The sequence below is a fragment of the Prosopis cineraria genome, unplaced genomic scaffold (assembly GCF_029017545.1).
Source record: "Prosopis cineraria cultivar Desert tree isolate PC_DT_omini unplaced genomic scaffold, ASM2901754v1 PC938, whole genome shotgun sequence".
Classification (NCBI taxonomy): Eukaryota; Viridiplantae; Streptophyta; class Magnoliopsida; order Fabales; family Fabaceae; genus Prosopis; species Prosopis cineraria.
In genome coordinates this window covers 2,486-21,451 of record NW_026556263.1, presented here as the reverse complement: position 1 = coordinate 21,451, position 18,966 = coordinate 2,486, and the positions used below count along the sequence as shown (strand labels likewise).

General features: G+C 35.4%; 6 protein-coding genes and 1 non-coding gene across 7 annotated transcripts; all 7 read left to right on the top strand.

Moving 5' to 3' along the window:
* Positions 1-356: 356 nt before the first annotated feature.
* LOC129298851 (probable xyloglucan endotransglucosylase/hydrolase protein 8) lies at positions 357-1,743 on the top strand. Its single transcript, XM_054937293.1, has 4 exons — positions 357-649; positions 764-864; positions 947-1,149; positions 1,245-1,743. Exons 1-4 carry the CDS (start codon positions 448-450, stop codon positions 1,645-1,647), a joined length of 909 nt encoding a protein of 302 aa, XP_054793268.1. The 5' UTR covers positions 357-447; the 3' UTR covers positions 1,648-1,743.
* A 3,708-nt stretch (positions 1,744-5,451) lies between these two features.
* On the top strand, positions 5,452-7,639 carry LOC129298850 (uncharacterized). The gene is made up of 4 exons (XM_054937292.1): positions 5,452-5,611; positions 5,745-5,862; positions 6,980-7,071; positions 7,163-7,639. Exons 1-4 carry the CDS (start codon positions 5,596-5,598, stop codon positions 7,225-7,227), a joined length of 291 nt encoding a protein of 96 aa, XP_054793267.1. The 5' UTR covers positions 5,452-5,595; the 3' UTR covers positions 7,228-7,639.
* A 1,039-nt stretch (positions 7,640-8,678) lies between these two features.
* On the top strand, positions 8,679-8,783 carry LOC129298857 (small nucleolar RNA snoR109). Its single transcript, XR_008590429.1, has one exon. It is a non-coding gene; the product is annotated as a small nucleolar RNA snoR109 (small nucleolar RNA).
* Positions 8,784-10,403: 1,620 nt separating this feature from the next.
* Positions 10,404-11,304, top strand: LOC129298848 (pentatricopeptide repeat-containing protein At4g21170-like). Its single transcript, XM_054937290.1, has 2 exons — positions 10,404-11,154; positions 11,249-11,304. The coding sequence occupies exons 1-2, from the start codon at positions 10,404-10,406 to the stop codon at positions 11,302-11,304; spliced, it is 807 nt and encodes a 268-aa protein (XP_054793265.1).
* LOC129298855 (pentatricopeptide repeat-containing protein At4g21170-like) lies at positions 10,703-12,335 on the top strand. Its single transcript, XM_054937296.1, has 2 exons — positions 10,703-10,809; positions 11,249-12,335. The coding sequence occupies exon 2, from the start codon at positions 11,313-11,315 to the stop codon at positions 12,123-12,125; it is 813 nt and encodes a 270-aa protein (XP_054793271.1). The 5' UTR covers positions 10,703-10,809; positions 11,249-11,312; the 3' UTR covers positions 12,126-12,335.
* Positions 12,336-14,282: 1,947 nt separating this feature from the next.
* On the top strand, positions 14,283-15,471 carry LOC129298849 (probable dolichyl-diphosphooligosaccharide--protein glycosyltransferase subunit 3B). Its single transcript, XM_054937291.1, has one exon. The coding sequence runs from the start codon at positions 14,283-14,285 to the stop codon at positions 15,315-15,317; it is 1,035 nt and encodes a 344-aa protein (XP_054793266.1). The 3' UTR covers positions 15,318-15,471.
* Positions 15,472-16,931: 1,460 nt separating this feature from the next.
* On the top strand, positions 16,932-18,141 carry LOC129298856 (nuclear transport factor 2B-like). The gene is made up of 2 exons (XM_054937297.1): positions 16,932-17,510; positions 17,697-18,141. Exons 1-2 carry the CDS (start codon positions 17,205-17,207, stop codon positions 17,766-17,768), a joined length of 378 nt encoding a protein of 125 aa, XP_054793272.1. The 5' UTR covers positions 16,932-17,204; the 3' UTR covers positions 17,769-18,141.
* The last annotated feature ends 825 nt before the right edge of the window (positions 18,142-18,966 follow it).

Genomic DNA, 18,966 nt, shown 5'->3' with positions numbered 1-18,966 from the left:
TTAATTTAAATAAACAATAAGGATTAAATAAAGTTGAAATGAAAAGTTATGATTGTTCTTGACGAGCACAGAATGTAATTCCAAGGATCACACTCCCACGTTGTTTCCATGTAACCTAATAGACTTACAGACCCCACAGGGCCACCCCCCTCACTCCCCCTTTATTTTAATCCCCATTTCCCGTTATAACCCTTTTCCAATCCTCAAAACCCCCCCCCCCCAACCCACAGGCAGATATTTTATTGATTTTAGCGTCGATACGCGAGCTTGGGTCCAACAAGAAACTGGGGAACAATGGCATATGACATTACAAGATTACAACTGGATGCTCTAAATTATTTTCAAATCATTCCCCCCCCCCCCCCCCAATTTATTCTACACCTCTCTCTCTCTTTCAGTCACAGATCTAATCCCTTTCACTCCAAAATCTTCCCTCATCCGCCCGCCATGGACACCCCTTCAAGCCCAGTTTCTGCATCACTATCCATGATCCTTCTCTTTGCAGCTCTCATGGCCATGGCGGCTGCATCCCAAGCAGGCATCTCCAAAGGATCCTTCGAAGACAACTTCAGCATAATGTGGTCCAAGGAACACTTCACCACCTCCGAAGATGGCCAGATCTGGTATCTCTCTCTCGACAAAGAAACAGGTAACTCATCAGCTCAACGTGTCATTCAGGGTGGTTTACCTTATTTATGAAGGTCAATTGTTTGATCAATGCACCAAGTTCAAACCTTGTCGATGTAACTTTTTCGGTGAATAGGATGCGGGTTCCAAACGAAACAACGCTACAGATTTGGATGGTTCAGCATGAAGCTGAAGCTAGTTGGAGGCGATTCTGCTGGTGTGGTGACAGCTTATTATGTAAGTCATTCAAATTCAAGAATGTACCAAAATACTACCTTTCTCATGTGGGAGATCATGAATTGAATTGAAATTGATGCAGATGTGCAGCGAGAATGGAGCAGGGCCAGAAAGAGACGAGATTGATTTTGAGTTCTTAGGAAACAGGACAGGGCAGCCTTACTTGATTCAGACAAACGTGTACAAGAATGGAACTGGAGGCCGTGAGATGAGGCACATGCTCTGGTTCGACCCCACCGAGGACTACCACACTTACTCTGTTCTATGGAACGATCACCAGCTCGTGTAAGTTCCCTTTCTCCTCATTGTCCCCATTTTCCAATCAAGAAACTCAGTTCCATGAGAACACATCAGGTGATTGTGGGATTTGGGGAAGGCAGGTTTTTTGTGGACAGAGTTCCGCTGAGAGTGTACAAGAACAATGGGAAGCCAAACAGCTTCTTCCCGAACGAGAAACCGATGTTTCTGTTCTCGAGCATATGGAATGCAGATGACTGGGCGACGAGAGGAGGGCTGGAGAAGACGAACTGGAAGCTAGCACCGTTCGTGTCATCGTACAAAGATTTCAGTGTGGATGCTTGTCAATGGGAGGATCCATACCCAGATTGTGTGTCCACCACTACCAAGAACTGGTGGGATCAGTACAATGCTTGGCACCTTTCTGATGATCAGAAGAAGGACTATGCCTGGGTTCAGAGAAATATGGTTATTTATGATTATTGCAACGATTCTGAACGATATCCTACTTTGCCTGAGGAGTGCTCTCTCAGCCCTTGGGATTAAATTCAATTCTTCTCTATTCTTTATTTTTCCCACATCCCCATTTTGTCTTCAAATTGTATGCTGTGAAATAATGTCATCATTGATTTAATTGATTCACTTACAGTATACAGAATATTGTTTACAATAAAGCATATAGTTTACTTAAGTTTAAAGAACCTAATGTTGTTAAGATAACTAGTTAAATACTTTAATGATCTGCTTCAAGTATAAGGTACGCTGCAGAATTCTATGAATGTTTGACAACGAAGCTTAACAAATTTATGTTAACTAAAAAAACTTTCCAAATAATTTGATTCAATTTATGTTGACAAAGCTTTATTTTATAATTTTAACTCAATTTTCAGATTGGCAATGCTTGATGTGTTAGTTGGGGATGAAATTATTGTAGGCACTGTGAACACTTATTTTTATTTTGACTAACATCATTATTAATTCACATTATTAAAAATTCACTATAATAGAAAAAGCTTTTTACAGTAAATAAAAATGACTTTTTATATCATTCACAAGACAATGTTATAAACAATTAATGTTTTAAAAAAATAAATAATTCCCTCACTTTTTACATATCGATATAACTGATATAGAAAGTGAGTTTTTTACATTAATTATGGTTGTAACCAATGTAAAAAAATAATTTTATATATATATATATAATATTTGTATATATTTTTTCATCCTTATACACAAATATAACCAGCTAGATAGTATAAATCATATAAAATTTTCATCCAAACAACACAATCAATTTTAATTATCAAAATTATTAACTATCCAATATAATTCATTTAAAGTTTTCAACAATTAAAATTGTTACAATTAACTATCCAAAAATATACATAAGGTATCCAAGATTTGTCTTAAACTAAAAAACTCATTAAAATTATCTAAAACTATCTGAACTCATAGAATCTCCATAAAGTATGTTGCCTAAGGTATGTCGATGGGGTAATGTATGCAACCAAAATAAGTAGATTTCTAGAATCAAGGTCATCTGGTTCAAGGTATTTCTACAACCAAAACAATAAACTTATTACTATATTAAGAGCACGATATCCACCACGGGCATACCTTATCCTTAATCAAGGGAGAATCATCATCAAACTAGTATCTTGTTTCTCAAATAATGAACAAAATAAGAATTTATATCTAATCCAATTTGAGATAACAGTGAGAATCCATTCACAGCATCAAACACTTGATTTTTAAAGTCTGATTAGTGATTAATCAAAAAAAATTTAAATATTAGCAGGAAATCAAACAGGTTGCATATATAAATAAGTTTAGTTCCACATCGCCTCAAAATAGATAATAGATAATTATTAGACCTTGATTTAATTAAGTTTTCAATTGGTCACAAAGCAAGGTGGACATATATATATATATATATATATATTTGGCAACATAGTGAAAAAAAAAAAAAAGAAACTTAGGTAAAGAAAGAAGTGGTGTGTTAGGTTTGGGTTAGCTTTGACTCTCTTGATGAAACACCATACAAAAGAAATGCAATGTGACAATAACATGATCAACATAAAGTCCAGTGCAAAATATACCAGGAGGGCAATATTTTTATATTTGTACAAGTTGACTTAAGATTTAATGTTTAACTGGTAAAATTTTTGTCTAAATTATAATTTAGAATTTTTACATATCACTTATTTAGCCTCTAAACCCTCAAACATTATAAAAATCTACCCATTTAGTCTAAGGTTTTGAATTTAACCTCCATATCATCATAATTATCGAGAAAATAATCTAAATAACATCTATTTAACTTCAAAATCACCATAAAATTCCTACCCAATAGTTGGGTATCCTTAAAAACAAAAACCCTAACCATAAACTCTAAAAAAAACTAATTTAAAGAAGAGATTAGAGGGTGGGAATGAAATTAGACAAACTTACCTTAATGACTTAAGCCTAAGAAAAATGCTTAGAATCAATGCCTCTACCAAACTAATAGATGGAATTAATTTTAAAGAAATTGATGATGGAGTTTTGAGAAGATGGTTGTAATAGGTGGGGAGGATTAACATTGCTAAAGATATGTGATTTCGAGCTAGAAAAATAGAGGAAATTGTAGAGAAAATCCCATTGATGAGAAAAAAATTGTAAAATATAACATTCTTGTAAGAGGAGAAAGATGATGTAAAAATTTAAAAAGTTTTTTATTTCGGTTTCTTAAGTAACCACCTTGTTTTTTTAATTGTTTGCCTAATGAAAAAAATTCCTTGTAAAAAGTTAAATTTGTACCAGTGATTAGAATTTTTTGACAAAAAAATTGTGTTTTATTTTATTATATTATATTAAACTAAGGGGTCCTTACTATGCGGAAGATTCTGCTGCCTAATTTCTTCGAAGTTTTGTATCGTCCAACAATGGGCATCTGCTGATAGAACTTTGATTTCGGTGCGTGTGTGTCGTTTTAATTGGTTTATAGTTTCAACTTTCAACACTAAGATCCGAGCATGGTTAACATATAATCACTATTACAGAGTAACTTTTTTACATCGTCTTTTAACATCAATTATTTAAAAAAACCATAGCAAAAAAATGGGGTAAAATTGTAATTATATGCAAAAGTTTTTACATTGATTTTGTGAAAAACCGATAGGAAAACATGAAAAAATAACACTTAAATCCCATAAAAAAAATTTAATTATTAAGAGATTTCATAAAATATAAAAAATATTTTTAAATTTCAATTTTTAGACATTTATAACTTGACAAAAGATATTTATAATTGGGCGAATAAAAATGACAATTCATATATGAGTTTAATATTAAGTTGTCATTTTCATTTGTCCAATTGTCTTTTTCCTCTGCTCAATTATAAATACACAAGATTTAAAATTTGATAATATTTTATACATGTTATGAGATCTTTTAATAATTTAATTTGCCCTGGGAGACTTAGGTGAAAATTTTCCATATGTTTTCATATTAATTGCTTCTACAACCAACGTGAAAACTTGAAATCATGTCAGCTTTACATCAAATTTTTATAAAAACTAATATGGTTTCATTTTAAATTTTGAAACTTAAAAGATACGTTTTTGATAGTTTCTTCCTTTAGTTTCAATTTTCTCTCCATTTGACAATCTTTCTTTTAAACCCGAAATCGAAAAAGCTTCCTCCTTTGTTGTTGCCCATGATGCAGTCCCCTTTTGGTGTCTTAGGATAGGATATTGTTACCATTTGCAAAAAGAATGTGTTTCAATCATATATAACGAAATTAGTAGATAGTTGGCTTGGATTTTATAGTTTTGCCTGCCTTCATTCCAACTCTGTTATTCTTCATGTACATTTGACTATGGCTCTGTGTCACTCATTTAGTGCCAGTGTAATCTCTTAGTGCCTGTTTGGTTAGGCAAGTAATCGATTTTTTTGCTAAAAAAATTGATTAACTAAAAAAATATTCAAACACCACCTTTTGCCAATAAGCGATTATCAGTGTTAAAATCAATTTTTTTTGAAAGCTGCATTGGCGAGCATCTGGGGAAAAGCTGATCAAAGACATTGGGAAAATTATAATAACAGGGAAGTATTGAGCAAAGACAATCATATTGTCCACGTGTACTTAGATAAAGCAAAGATAAATGGGTTGGGTTGGGTTGGGTACATAACCAAAGAGGATTGGAATTATACACTACAAAATAATAATCCAACGGCTCAGATTAGCATTTTGTTAATCCTGTATACGACGACACGCGTTAAAACTTGAAAGTTTTGTCGAGGGTAATTTTGTCAATTCATTTTTGATAGAGGGTTGAAAATTTCTATCAAGATCTGGACCTGTCGTTTAATTTAACGATTGCCATCAAGATTCGCACTGCTTAAACGACATCATTCGGTCGTAGGTGCGATAGGGTTTAGGTTAGGGATTCGTCGAATCGATCACTTACACTGCAAGTTTATCATCGGGAATTAGAGCCATCGACGATCGCAATGGTCTGCGAGAAGTGTAAGTTCCTCGCCTTTCGTTGTAATTTGTAGTTCCACTGGAATTTTTTTTGGGGAAATTTTCTGAAAATCTGAGTGGCAAAGGAGCCACTGGTGCAGTTTTCTGTATTCTGATTATGATTTTTTTCTTTCAGGCGAGAAGAAATTATCGAAGGTGATAGTACCAGATAAGTGGAAAGAAGGCGCTAGCAATACTACTGAGGGCGGTGGCCGGAAGATCAACGAAAACAAGCTTCTCTCGAAGAAGAACAGGCACGTCAAAATTCAAGTTCATATTTTTATTTTTCCTTTCTTTTTCTTATTGGGTATGCTAAAGGGATTTAAGAAGCATGCTTTGACTCTTTGATCGATATCATTTGTAATGATCAGGTGAAAGATTCTACGTGATATATATGCAATTTTTTTAATGAAAATTAACTCCCTTGTTGTTTTGCTGTTCAACATGACCTTCCAGTTGTGTCTATCGATTCTTGCTATGACAGACGCTATTCTCGAACAAGTTCTGTCATAATTTTACAAAATTATACAGGCGGTGAATGTCACTTGTTATTGCGTATTATTCAATTATGCTTTATTTTATCAACTATATGTTGCAGACGTTGCGATTGTATCTCCTAGAGAGGGAACGATTAAGTTGTGGGCAAAATTGAAGTTATGACCCCTGCTTCTTTCTTCTCTCGTTTTCTCTTGGGATATTGTGATTTTACATATGCTCTTGTAATGCCTCTAACATCCAACATTCCAACGCACCAACTGTTTATATGCCACAACAATTTCTGTTTGTAGTTACTAGTCGAAGTACTAGTTTGCTGTGTCGTTGAAGTTTTATTTTATTTCAGGTGTCTAGAATCCCGCCCCCTTTTCTCCCAGGGTGGTCAGTCTTCTCTGACAAGTAAAATTGAATTTCTGATTGTTGCACATGAATACTTTTTATATATTGGTTACTGGTTCAAAATATTTTAAGGCCGTAGAAAAGACTAGTTTTGGCTGCTCATATTCCATTTCGTTTATAGAAGTCAATAGTTTACCAGTTTTACAAGTTGATGCTTACTGTAAGCTTAGTTAAAGTATGGACAGAGGACATGAAACATGACACAATCAAAATATTATTAATAAGGAGGGTTCAAAATTTATGAATTTGAGACTAACCAATCGCTTCTTATACTTCCATCTCATATTTAGATGTCAATAGTTTTATAGTTATTTTGTCGTCTAAAGTGTGTTTGCATGATGTGAAACGTGGCACCTTGGCTGCTTGGCAGAATGCTGAGGTGGTGGCATTCTCTCATTTTGTTTATGAATTGGTTAGGCATACATGTTTGGATCATAAATGTTGTGTTAATTTATTATTGCTTTGATTTGCTTGCAGATGGACCCCTTACGGAAACACTAAGTGCATTATCTGCAAGCAGCAGGTGCACCAGGATGCGAAGTATTGCCACACCTGTGCTTACTCTAAAGGTACAACTTGTTTTGGAGATGTTCTGAAACTAGACAGACGTTTTTGCTTTCCAGTAAGAATACTAAACTCGAGAGTTGTGTTGTGTTTCAGGAGTTTGTGCGATGTGTGGTAAACAAGTTCTTGACACCAAGCTTTACAAGCAAAGCAATGTATAGTGGACACCAGTCGTGTGCAAGATGCCACATCTTCTTTTAGGTGCTTAACAGCTTTGTTTTTCTGGATAGTTGTCTAGATGATACTGATATCTTTGTAACGGAACCTGTAAAGAACAAAAGCAGCGCTTCGTAGTTTAAATGTTGGATGGCTTCTGTGTAACCTGGAAGGCCGTGATTTGTGCCTTTTGTACCATCATTCTTTGTAATACAATCTATTTTCATGACAATATCAAGTGGCGGACCGCGATGCTTTTTCCTTTGGACGCACCAATGAGTACTGAGAGTATACTTACATAGTCTCTCTTGGTTAGGGTTCTTGGGAGATGCTTCTTCGTTCCTCTGCTCTTGCCAACAAAATATTGTTATGCTTGTCCTTGGCAAATCAATAAATGCTTTCTCAGTTTTTTTGTTATTTGATTTTTTTCCCCTTTTGATTGAGTTGTGCGAGTGAAGGTTACGAGTACAAAGGGGAAGGTGGAAGTGGTGATTTGATGCCCCTGATCTTGAATGTGGCATAGCTGATAGCAAACTCACCTGAAACTAAGTCCTAATAAGATGTTACATAAATTAGCGTTTGATCAGAGCATGTCAAGGTAGAAGTAATGAATGAATGAACATTTTTGAAGAAAGGATTCAATTGATATTTGAAGTAATTGCTTCCCGAACATCTAAGCCGAATATGTTTTTTTAAAGAAAATGTACTGAGCAGATAAAAGTATAATAATAAATTATAAATGCATACTTTAAAGAAAAATAGTAAATACTGGTATTTGAATTTTTTTAAAATATTAGAAATAATTTTTTTAAAAATAGATAATTTTTATTTTAAAGATCATGAAGTATATAATAACATATTTCAAATTAAATAAATATTAGAATAAATTTATTTTGAGCTTGACGCAATAAAAAAGAAAGGAGAATAAAAAAAGTCACGAAAAGATGACATTTTAGCTAAATGATTTTATTTTATATATATTAACATGACCCTTTAATGAGTTTGGATGGCCATGATTTGATCAAATCCTTGCGCTGAAGGGTCAAGATTCTAGGGTTTGTGAAAACATCAGTATAAAATGAGTTCTTGAGTTGAACTTCCGACTCATCTTTTTAACTCGCGGGAGGGCGAAGCTGCTAATCGTGTCTCCTTTCCTTCAGTTTCTTAACCCCGAACTCTTTCTTTTACTTCAATACCTCTCCTTTTCAGCTATTTCTCTCCTGTCGCTTCGCTATTCTGATCTGATTTGTTTTGTACCCTGACCTTTGCACTTTTTATGCTCTCTCATTTTTCCAGTTATTCGAAAGAAAGTTATTTGGTAGAATCTAATTGCTCCTGGGTTAGTTGTCTCTCATCACGAATCCTTGGATTCATGGTGTGAGGGAAGGCTACATGTACCAAGGAAAGGGAGTAATCATTATAAACTAAAGTGCCCTTGTTCTTGAATGTGCCATAGCGGCTGTAGCCAAATCAAACCGATCTAAGAAGCTAACTGGCCGGCTGTTGTGAGATCTTTCTTGGGTCTCTGTCGATAAATCTGCTTACCGAGCTTCTCACATTTTACTTTTCTTTTTCTTGTGACTGAACCTTGAGGTTGGTCTTATGATAATGAGAAGGGGAGAAGAGGGAAATGGCATATGATTTGGCTTTTTCAGAGACCCTTCTCTAATATCAAAAGCTTTTGATTTTTCAAAAGGGCCACCTTCCGTGCAACCTGCTTTGATTTTCCTGCAGATTGCGTCAACCGGTGCCTACAATTTATCTTTTCTTGAATTGGATTTCACCTAAATTTCTTCCTTTGGTTGTTTAGAAATCTCATACTTTGGCATCCAAACACTTCTCTGCCGAAGCTTAATCTTGCGAGTTATTGTTGTTTGGCATTTAAGTGTGTCATGAGCCATGCGTTTAGAAATTGCCCTTTCATAATGACTCGATGAGTGTGGACTCTTTCTGGATGCTAGTAAAGAAATGATGTTGGGAAAATGAGAACGAAATTATTGGCTGTGTAAAGTAAAATAGTAAATGAAATTCGTCAACTGTTCTACAATGACTGAGACTCCACTCCAGGAGGAACAATCAAAGAAATTTGGTTGCACAAGACTAGAAGCGATGGTGGTATAAACAGTATAATATTGGAACCTGAGAATTATTTTCTTTTTTTTAATAAAAGGTTGCGGAAAAGCCAAGAGGCAAAATATAAGAAGTGTGAACTGTAAGACTTTCGATAGGTGTTTGATGATGGAGCCAATCTGGACTTGAGAATTATTGATGTCATTGATGTTAACTCCAATCTTGATGGTACTATTTTTTGGGCCAACAATCTTGATGCTACTGAACCATATCAAAGTGATTATTGTGAACCTCAAATGAACAGTAGCAGTTGTGTTACTTGGCTAGAGGAGGAAATACCAGAGTTTCAAAAGTTTGTGATGGATTTGTGACTTTTTGTACATTCTATGCGAGGTCTCTTCTGCCACAACTACAAAGAATCCCGTTAACAGGGAACTCTGCTTAGATGTATAATCGTCAGTGACAAAAATATGCACAGAATTCACAAATTGCAGTGCGCACCATTTGCAGACCAAAATAACCCTTCATGGGGTAAGTTAGTTGATGATCAGAAGACCTCAAGGCCATGAATGCGCCTTCTGAGAAATAAGTAAGATGCTTCTGCTGCCAATACTGCTTGTATGTGTCTGAGTGCCAGCAATGGATCATTAATCTTATATAAACTAATCATCACATTAATATTTGTAAGCAGCACATGCTCCAGGACTTCCGAGTATTGCCCTGCCTGTGCTTGCACTGAATCTGAAGGACGGTGACTAAAAAATGAGATTTGCAAGTCGCAAATGGCAATCGCATTGATGATTAAAAATTAACAGCACCATTGTTTGTCAACTATAAGCAAACCCAAGTTTCTCATCTTCACATTGTAAGTTATAAATTTGTGAAATACTAAAAATAAATTTAAATTCTCCTGTTCTCTTAAAAAGACTTGGTTTGATTTTTAAAAATGCTATTTATTAATTAATATTATCAACTACCACCCTTTGGAATCCAAACTCCACCTCTCCCCCCCCCACCCAAAAAAAAACCACAAAAACAAAAACAAAATCCTTCGGTTCCTCGCAATGTTATCGACGCAACAGGGCACTTCGCCCAGGTCATCTGGCCCCATATGTATCTTCCCAAGTCTCCAAATTTCTCCAGATCCTTCGCCACTTCTCGCAACTGGAGGACCCAAATCCAACAAAATCAACTCGCTTCCCAAATCTCTTCCACTCTCTTGCAGAGACGCAACTGGATGTCCCTCCTCCAGAGCCTCAATCTCTCCTCTAAACTTAACCCATCTCTGTTCCTCCAAATCCTCCACAATATCCAAACTCAGCCTCAAATCTCACTGCATTTCTTGCATTGGGCCAAATCATATCTAGGGTTCCGGCCTGATCTCAAATCCTACTGTCATGTCATTCGAATAGCCGTTGGTTCTGGTCTTTATCCATCTGCAAAACTCCTCTTGGATTCTTTGATTCGGGAATACCCTGCACCTGCTATTTCAGAGAGTATGGTCAGAGTGAGTAAAGGTAGAACTAGAGATTCATTATCTGTTGTGCTAAGTTTTGTTATTGAACGTTATTCGGAAAAGGATCTTTTCATGGAAGGGTTAGAGGTATTTAGGTCGATGAGGCTTCGTGGTTGTGCTCCCACGGTTCGATCCTGCAATGCGCTTCTTGATGCTTTGCAGAGAGAGAACAAGATTCGGCTGGCTTGGTGTCTCTATGGTGCCTTGATTCGCTTCGGCTATAGACTTGGTCGCTCTACGTTGTCAATTGTTACTCAGATTTTGAGTAAAAATGGAAAGTTTGACACAATTGGCAGATTGTTAGACTCTGGGATTTATGATTCGAAAATTTATAATATTGTCATTGGTTGTTATAGTGATAAAGGAGACTTCAAGTCTGCATTTGATGCCTTGAATGAAATGAGTACTAGGAAACTTACGCCTGATTTTGTTACTTACAGTTCAATCCTCGATGGAGCATGTAAACTTGATGATGTTGAAGTTGTGGAGAGGATAATCAATACAATGGTAGAGAAGGGACTTCTTCCCAAGTGCTCATCATCATTCAACTACGATTTAGTGGTTCAAAAACTGAGTGATATCGGCAAGACATTTGCCGCAGAAATGTTCTTTAGGGGGGCTTGTCAGGAGAATATTAGCTTGCAGGACCGTACTTATGGGTGTTTACTAAGAGCACTATCCAGGGAGAGGAGAATCAGGGAAGCAATTTCTGTATATAATATAACTTCTCAGAGAGGTCTTACTTTGGACTATGGCAATTATCAAGCACTGGCTAATTTTCTCTGTGAAGAAGATCAGTGTGTAGAAGTGGAAGGTTTTGAACTGTTGAAGGACATTGTAAGAAGAGGATTTCTTCCTTATTCATCAAACTTGTCCAAGTTTATGACATCTCTGTGTAATAAAGGTAGATGGAGAGAAGCAGAGGATTTGCTGGGTGCTCTTCTAGATAGAGGCATTGTGCCTGATTCTTGTTTCTGTAGCTTATTGATGAAGCACTACTGCAATAGCAGGCAAGTTGATTCAGCCATTGAACTGCATTGTAAGATAGAGCAGTTGAATGCGAGTTTGGATGTCACGGCTTATAATGTATTTCTCAATAGACTTTTTGTAGCGAGGAAGATTGAGGAAGCTGATAAAGTGTTTGACTACATGAGAAGACAGGATTTACTTAGCAGTGAGGGTTTTGTAATAATGATACGTGAGCTGTGTAAAGTGAAGGAACTTAGAAAGGCCATGAAACTGCATGATGAAATGTTGAAGATGGGGCTTAAACCAGATAAACCCAAGTATAAACGTTTGATATCTGGTTTTGCATGATTATCAGCTTCTAGCACACGTGAAGAAGTCATCCTGTGCATTTTTCAGTATATAATGTTGGGAATTTAGGGACTTGTATAGAAAGATCGGTGGTTTGTATGACGTGTCAATTTTCAGAAGTAGGAGGCAGTGAAGAGTTGCAGCTTCAGCTTTCTTGACTTCTTATATAATCATTATTGTCTGTCATGTGCAATCATTGACCATTTCTAATCATTGTTCTTGTTTTACTTGTTCCTCTATCACAAGAACAGCGTAACGGCGTCTCACAATAACATAGGTCAAAAAAAATAAAGTAAATAACACCGTTTTATCATGCAAGATACGTTGCGCGAAGTTGTAGGCTTGTAGGGAAAAAAGAGGTTGAGTGTTTTCTTATTTATTTTGTCCAAAAAAGTAAATTATTTTACTCGACAATAAAAAATGACTGGACAAGAAAAAGTATTCACAGGTAAAAATGATCAATATAACTCTGAAAATGGTTTTCCTGTTCATCTCTTGGATGGGCATGCAGTGCTCATTCATATTTTAATTTAGACGGTCCAAATTTAAAATATTATTTTATATTAATTTATTAAAATAAAAGGCTATAAAAGTTATAAAATAATTTTAATGAATTTTTTTAATTTAATTTAGACTTAATTTAATATTAAATTTTTTATAATTGAATATTTTAAATTTTTTAAATGTATTCTATACAGTTAAAATATTATACCTGAATTGGTGGACTATATAAAGTTTACATAGATAATCAATATATATTAATTATAAAAAATTTTAATATTAAATTAAACTCTTTAAATTAAATCTAGATCAAATAAAAAATTTATTAAAATTATTTTATAATTTTTTATTTTAATAAATTAATATAAAATAATATTTTAAATTTAACACAATACACATCAACCATGTGGGGATGGTTCTACAGGGGGACATGTAGGGGTGATCCCATCCCCGCCCCGAAAAAAAGAAAAAATAAAATAAAATAAAAAATATTTTGTCAATTTCAACACAATTATTTATGATGATTCACCTCCAGACTCTGATAATTTTTTTGTTTTGGCGTGGGGGGCACCATGTCACAAAATTGTTTGATAGATTTTCTTTCTCATCCGTCACTGCCTTTAGAATGCAGGACTCGCTTTTAGCTGATCCACCTAAACTTAATTTTATTTTTGTACAGTTTCATCGTTGCCTTTTTATTTTTTAAAAAAAAAAAATCATAAAAATACACACACATTAGTGCCCTACACGTAGAATCGAATGGTGCCCTACGAGTAGAATTGAATTGTAGATGCCTTATCCCAGTCCTCGTGCGCAGTGGGATTCAGTTTCAATGCTTATCACTGTGGTACTTATCCTAAAATAAATATCATGGTGCTTAGCATTAAAACACTGCTGTTTGATAGTATTTTTTTTTACTTTTTTTAAACCACAAATTTATTATTAATTTATTATAATAATAAATGATTATTATAAAATTATTATTTTAATATTTAATAAATTAATAAATATTAAGATGTTAAAATTAAACCTGAATAGTTTAAATAAAAATTTTAGTTTGAACATTGAAAATTATACTAAAAAAATAAAAAATAATTTGAATAATTTAAAATTGGAGTTGAGTCTAATAAAATGAACTAGTTTCTTACACTGTAATAAATTAATGTTTGAATTTTTATTGAAAAAATACTTATATTTAATTCCTGATTATGCCTTGAATGATATTATCTCTCATAGATAAAAAATGTACAAAATTAGTAAAATAAAAAAAAATATTTTTAGTTACAATTTTAATTATTTCAATACAATTCTGAATTGTTCAGATCAAAATTTATATATGAACTATTTAAATTAAATTTTAATGAATTAATCTGTTCAGATTTAATTTTAACATCTTAATATTTATTTTTTTATTAAATATAAAAATAATAATTTGATAATATTTATTTATTATTATTATAATAAATTTGTGGTTAAAAAGGAGGGGGTTGGGAAAACACTGTCAAACGGCATTGTATTCGCGCCATGGTGCTCATATAAACCAATTCCTGTGTAGTGCAAGTATATTAAAGTTGTTGCGCCTTGCATGCATGATGAAAAGCTCCATGCCTTCGTAGGGCTTGCCTCTCTTCTTGGAAACAAATCGCTTCTCTAACGATGACCCCATTTCCCAAAATCCCATCTTTCCTGCTCTTCTTCGCTATCTGCTCTCTCGTTGCCTTCAATGCTTCGTCCGAATCTGCCGACCATCGAGTGCGCGAGCTTCTTGCCCTTCAATCTAAATCGAAATCCGGTGTAATTCACCTCAACGATGAATCCGTCTCCCGATTCCTCACTTCCGTCGAAACCCCAAGACCCTACTGGGTCGTCGTCTTCTTCGACGCCATTCTACTCCACAACAATCCTGACCTCCGCCTCAAAGATATGCTCCGTGAATTTGAACTCGTCGCTTCCTCCTACATTGGCAACAGTCGACACCCTTCTTCCCTTTCACACGCGAAATTGTTCTTCTGCAAACTCGATTTCAGAGAATCCAAAGAGAGTTTCTCTCTCTTCGGCGTCGATGCCCTCCCTCACCTTCGTATCGTTGCCCCTTATCAAAGCCTTGAAGATTCATATCAGATTGATCAGGGAGATTGGTCCCGTCTCGCTGAATCCATGGCTGAATTCATTGAAATGAAGACCAACCTCGCCGTGGGTCCAATCCATCGACCCCCGATTATTTCCAGAAACAAATTGATACTAATCGGAATCGGATTCTTGATCTGGTTAGTGAAGAATATCATAGTGGGTCAGACAATTCTTCACGACCCGAGGGTATGGTTAACAGGCGCTGTTTTGGTGTACTTCTTTAGCGTTTCGGGGGCGATGCACAACATCATAAGGAAGGTGCCGATGTTTTTGGTGGATCGAAAAGATAGGTCCAAGTTTACGGTATTCTACAGGGGACCAGGAATGCAGCTTGGGCTAGAAGGTTTTTGTGTAGGGTTCTTTTATACAATCGTGGGTCTGTTATTGGGGTATGTAACACAAGCACTAGTGAAGGTTAACAATGTGACGACGCAAAGGGTGGTTATGATCTTTGCGCTATTGTTCTGTTTTTGGGCAGTGAGGTGGGTGGTGTTCTTGAGCAACTGGAAGTCTGGTTATTCCGTTCATGGATATTGGCCTTCAAGTTGGCGTGGAGATTAGGGACGATCCAATAGTACTATTCCCTTTTGTTTCTTTGCCCGCAAAGTTTGAGAATTTTTTAGGTCATGTATTCTCAGTTCTCATTGTTTAACTGAGGACAGAATGCCTTAGATTACTTGGCACTTGAAAGGTAATAAACGGGAATGTTTAGTTTTCTCTGCATTTTTTCTGTTTGCAGGGCTTGAACTTGAGATCTTATATGATCAAATTTTAAAAGCCTCACCTTTCTATGAACGGTACACAATTTTTCTTGAATTTCAGTGCTTTTTAAAAAAGTCAAGACTACAGATAGTTTGAGCATTTTAAGGAAGAATTTTACTCTTATTTTTTATGTCACGCAATGCTTGGAACTGAATATGTGGAATTATAATTCTAGTCCTTATGAGATTAAGGGATTTTTGTAATGCTTTATGGTCTCAACCATAATGCAAGTGCATTCGGGACTTAGCTTTATAAACTAGTTATATGTGGTGTTGGATGAAAATTGTTATGCGTTCCAATCCTCTGGGTTCTGCTCATATCATTAGTGGTTTTCAAAGTCTGATACAACTATAGGAGACACCTTCAATCGATAATCCCATTGGGTGTGTGAGTGAGACTCAGTATTTTCTCTATTCACAAAGTGTATCACTCTGTGGCTTGAATCTCTGGCACTGTAAATATTTCTACGTTTGAAGCAGAAGCAAACAAATCAAGTTAGTGAGCATACATTGATTGGCCTTGCCAGAAAGAAAACACTTTATATGAATTTATGCTTCACTTCCTTCTTGAAAATCACTAATAAACTGCTCTGAAACTGAGCATGTTTGCATTGAAATTTATTAATGAATCTATCAGATACAGATTCCACAATTTATCTTCACGTCCTTGCTGAAAACCACTAATGAACTGCGCTGAAACTGAACATGTTTACATTGAAATTTACTAATGAATCTATCAGATTTTGATTCCGCAATTTCTTGCAGCATATGAAAGTTGAAACTTATCGTGGTATGGTCCGAATGCACAACTTGGCTCTGCATTTAATATTGGCATGTTGCTGAATGTTCCAGTTTTTTTCTTAGTGACTACATCCATTTCCATACCGTCAAAGCTGATGAACATCACACATAAGCATGCATTCCTAGTCCTTTATTGGTTCTGCTTTTCAAGTGTGACTCACTGTTTCCTTTTTTTGAGAAAAAGGAATATATTCCAAATGTACTTTCGGCTCTCAGAAATGCAACAAGAAGCGTTTCCTTCACGCCCAACGCAGCCCCCCACGATCGTCTTTTCTCTTCTCATTTATTAAAATAGTGTTTGCTTTACTTCTTTCCCAATGCCTAAGTCTACACTTAATTATATATCCCCAGAAACATTTATTAAAATAGTGATTGCTTTACTTCTATTTTTTATATTAAAGATTTTGCCTCCTTATTATTAAAAAAGACGTGGTCTTTGTGTCCCTTAAAATAAAAATATTGAAGTACAGCTTTGTTATCACAAAAATGAAAAATCAGGTCTTGATGCTAAATAGACTTTGCTAAGCAAACTTCAACTTTTTTCACTCTTTTATCGCAGCAACTTAGCGTATAAACACAGCAGAGTGGATTCCCCTGCCATTGAGGCAATCAAGTTACCCTTTTACCCTAGGTCTCCATAGAAGCCATGCTCTGCTCAGCAACAAAACGGTGGCAAATTGGACATCATGTGCCAAATCAACAGCAGTTGCAGCGTCATCTTTTTCACTTTCAGCTTACTTCCCATATGGGTATTTCCCTTTATCAAAAAGTCCACCACCTTGTAAATTTCTGGGTTTGGATATATAGAGAGAGGATCCATAAGGGATCACATCTAGCACTTGCAAGTCTTAGCTGTGTGTGGAAGGCAGGGAACTAAGGAACAAAAATGGAGGAACCTGCTGAAATGGTGGGAAGGGCATTTGTGGATCATTACTACCACTTGTTTGATAACGATAGGGCTTCACTATCTTCTCTGTATAGGGACACCTCTTTGATGACCTTTGAGGGACAGAGAATATGTGGGGTGAGTGAAATCTCTTCCAAGCTTACCCAGCTTCCATTTGATCAATGCCGGCACGTGATCAGCACCATTGATTCTCAGCCATCGGCGCCGGCGGGAGGCGGCGTTGTTGTCTTTGTCAGTGGCAGCCTCCAGTTGGCGGGAGAGGAGCATCATCTCAGGTTTAGCCAGGTCGTCTTCTCTTCTCCTTCTCTTTCAATTCTGCTACATTTGCTTCCTGTGTTTCATTACAGAGATGAAGCATTATATACTTCTGAAATGGAGTTAGTTATATCATGATCAACATTATATATCTTTCATCATATAGATGCTTCAAGTTAAACTGACATGAAGGTTGGGAAATTGTGGTGGCTACAGATGTTTCACTTGATTCCAGCAGCAGAATGCTTCTATGTGCAGAATGACATATTTCGTCTCAACTATGGCTAATTTGAGTTTGACTCATTGACAGCACCAGGTGCTTCTGCTTTTGTTGCTTAATTCGTGTGATTAAAATTGTTGGTTGTTCATTTCAGAGTTTGGGAATGAAGGAATACACTGTGCTTTAATTTTCTCTCTGTATGATGCCTTCGTGGGGAAGTGACCAAAAAGCCTGGCGCTTCATATTCCCCACTACATGCATCGATCATTTCTCTTTTTAGCCATTGAAAAAGATTCTTCATTGCGTTGTCTCGTCATTGGGCTTCCTTGTTTTTGGAATCCTTTTTCACCAATGTTGTTAGGGCCTGTAACAAAAATGTGTTGTTTGGGTCAACACTTTGCATCAAAACCCATCCAAGGTTATATGATTCAACTTCAATAAGAGATTGCCTCCAATAAAATTGTCATATCTAGCATGTAATTATATCTTAAGTAGAATTATTTTTAATAAAAATATACTTGTAGGTAATTAAAAAAACTTCGAGAAAGTTGTATATTTTTTCTTTAAGTAAAATAAAACAAAAGTTTGTCTTTTCCTCCCTAGTCTATATTATTAGAATACGACACGATGGGGGGAAAAAAAAGAAAAAAATAGTGAATTAACATCAAAAAACATCTCACATATATTATTATCTTCTCAGTTATATATATTGGTGCGGCTGTAGAATATTTACTTTAAGCCAACGATCTCATGACCTAATGGCATAAGACTCATGATTGCTGATTAAAGGTTTTGGTTTTATTCAACCATTTCACTTGCTCTGTACGATCATAAAAGGAAAATTCGTTTTGGCGTTTTTAGTATACTGTTACATTTTAAATTATATACAACCTCTTTATTTCATAAATCATTTGGAAACATATTGTCAGTTTTAAAACTGAAAATTACTCCTTTAATTTCTGTTTCTAATTAGACCAACCACTGTGAGAGGGATGAATGAGCAATTAACGCGATATCTGATCCGCATATGACACTGACGAAGTAAAGAGTATGAAGTTTAAAATGTTGACATTATATTGAGTAATGAGTATTGATGATGATTAATTTATTTAAATATATTAATATTATTAAAAAAAATTACAAGTTGGAGGGCTGCTTCGCTTTCTTCACGTGGAATGTAACAAATGGTCCCCTGATTAACATAAAATAATTCCAAGTTGTGGATTTTGGATAAGCAAGGGTACGTGATTGCCACTTGCAAGACAT

Excerpts from the sequence above, each read along its gene's own strand:
- LOC129298851 (XM_054937293.1), top strand. The coding sequence starts at position 448 with ATGGACACCCCTTCAAGCCCAGTTTCTGCATCACTATCCATGATCCTT. Across the intron at positions 650-763 it reads CTCTCTCGACAAAGAAACAG|GATGCGGGTTCCAAACGAAA; the intron begins GTAACTCATCAG and ends TTCGGTGAATAG. Across the intron at positions 865-946 it reads GTGTGGTGACAGCTTATTAT|ATGTGCAGCGAGAATGGAGC; the intron begins GTAAGTCATTCA and ends AAATTGATGCAG.
- LOC129298850 (XM_054937292.1), top strand. Across the intron at positions 5,863-6,979 it reads CTTCTCTCGAAGAAGAACAG|ATGGACCCCTTACGGAAACA; the intron begins GCACGTCAAAAT and ends ATTTGCTTGCAG. Across the intron at positions 7,072-7,162 it reads CACCTGTGCTTACTCTAAAG|GAGTTTGTGCGATGTGTGGT; the intron begins GTACAACTTGTT and ends GTTGTGTTTCAG.
- LOC129298848 (XM_054937290.1), top strand. The coding sequence starts at position 10,404 with ATGTATCTTCCCAAGTCTCCAAATTTCTCCAGATCCTTCGCCACTTCT. Across the intron at positions 11,155-11,248 it reads AATTTATAATATTGTCATTG|TTCAATCCTCGATGGAGCAT; the intron begins GTTGTTATAGTG and ends TGTTACTTACAG.
- LOC129298855 (XM_054937296.1), top strand. The coding sequence starts at position 11,313 with ATGGTAGAGAAGGGACTTCTTCCCAAGTGCTCATCATCATTCAACTAC.
- LOC129298849 (XM_054937291.1), top strand. The coding sequence starts at position 14,283 with ATGACCCCATTTCCCAAAATCCCATCTTTCCTGCTCTTCTTCGCTATC.
- LOC129298856 (XM_054937297.1), top strand. The coding sequence starts at position 17,205 with ATGGAGGAACCTGCTGAAATGGTGGGAAGGGCATTTGTGGATCATTAC. Across the intron at positions 17,511-17,696 it reads ATCATCTCAGGTTTAGCCAG|ATGTTTCACTTGATTCCAGC; the intron begins GTCGTCTTCTCT and ends TGGTGGCTACAG.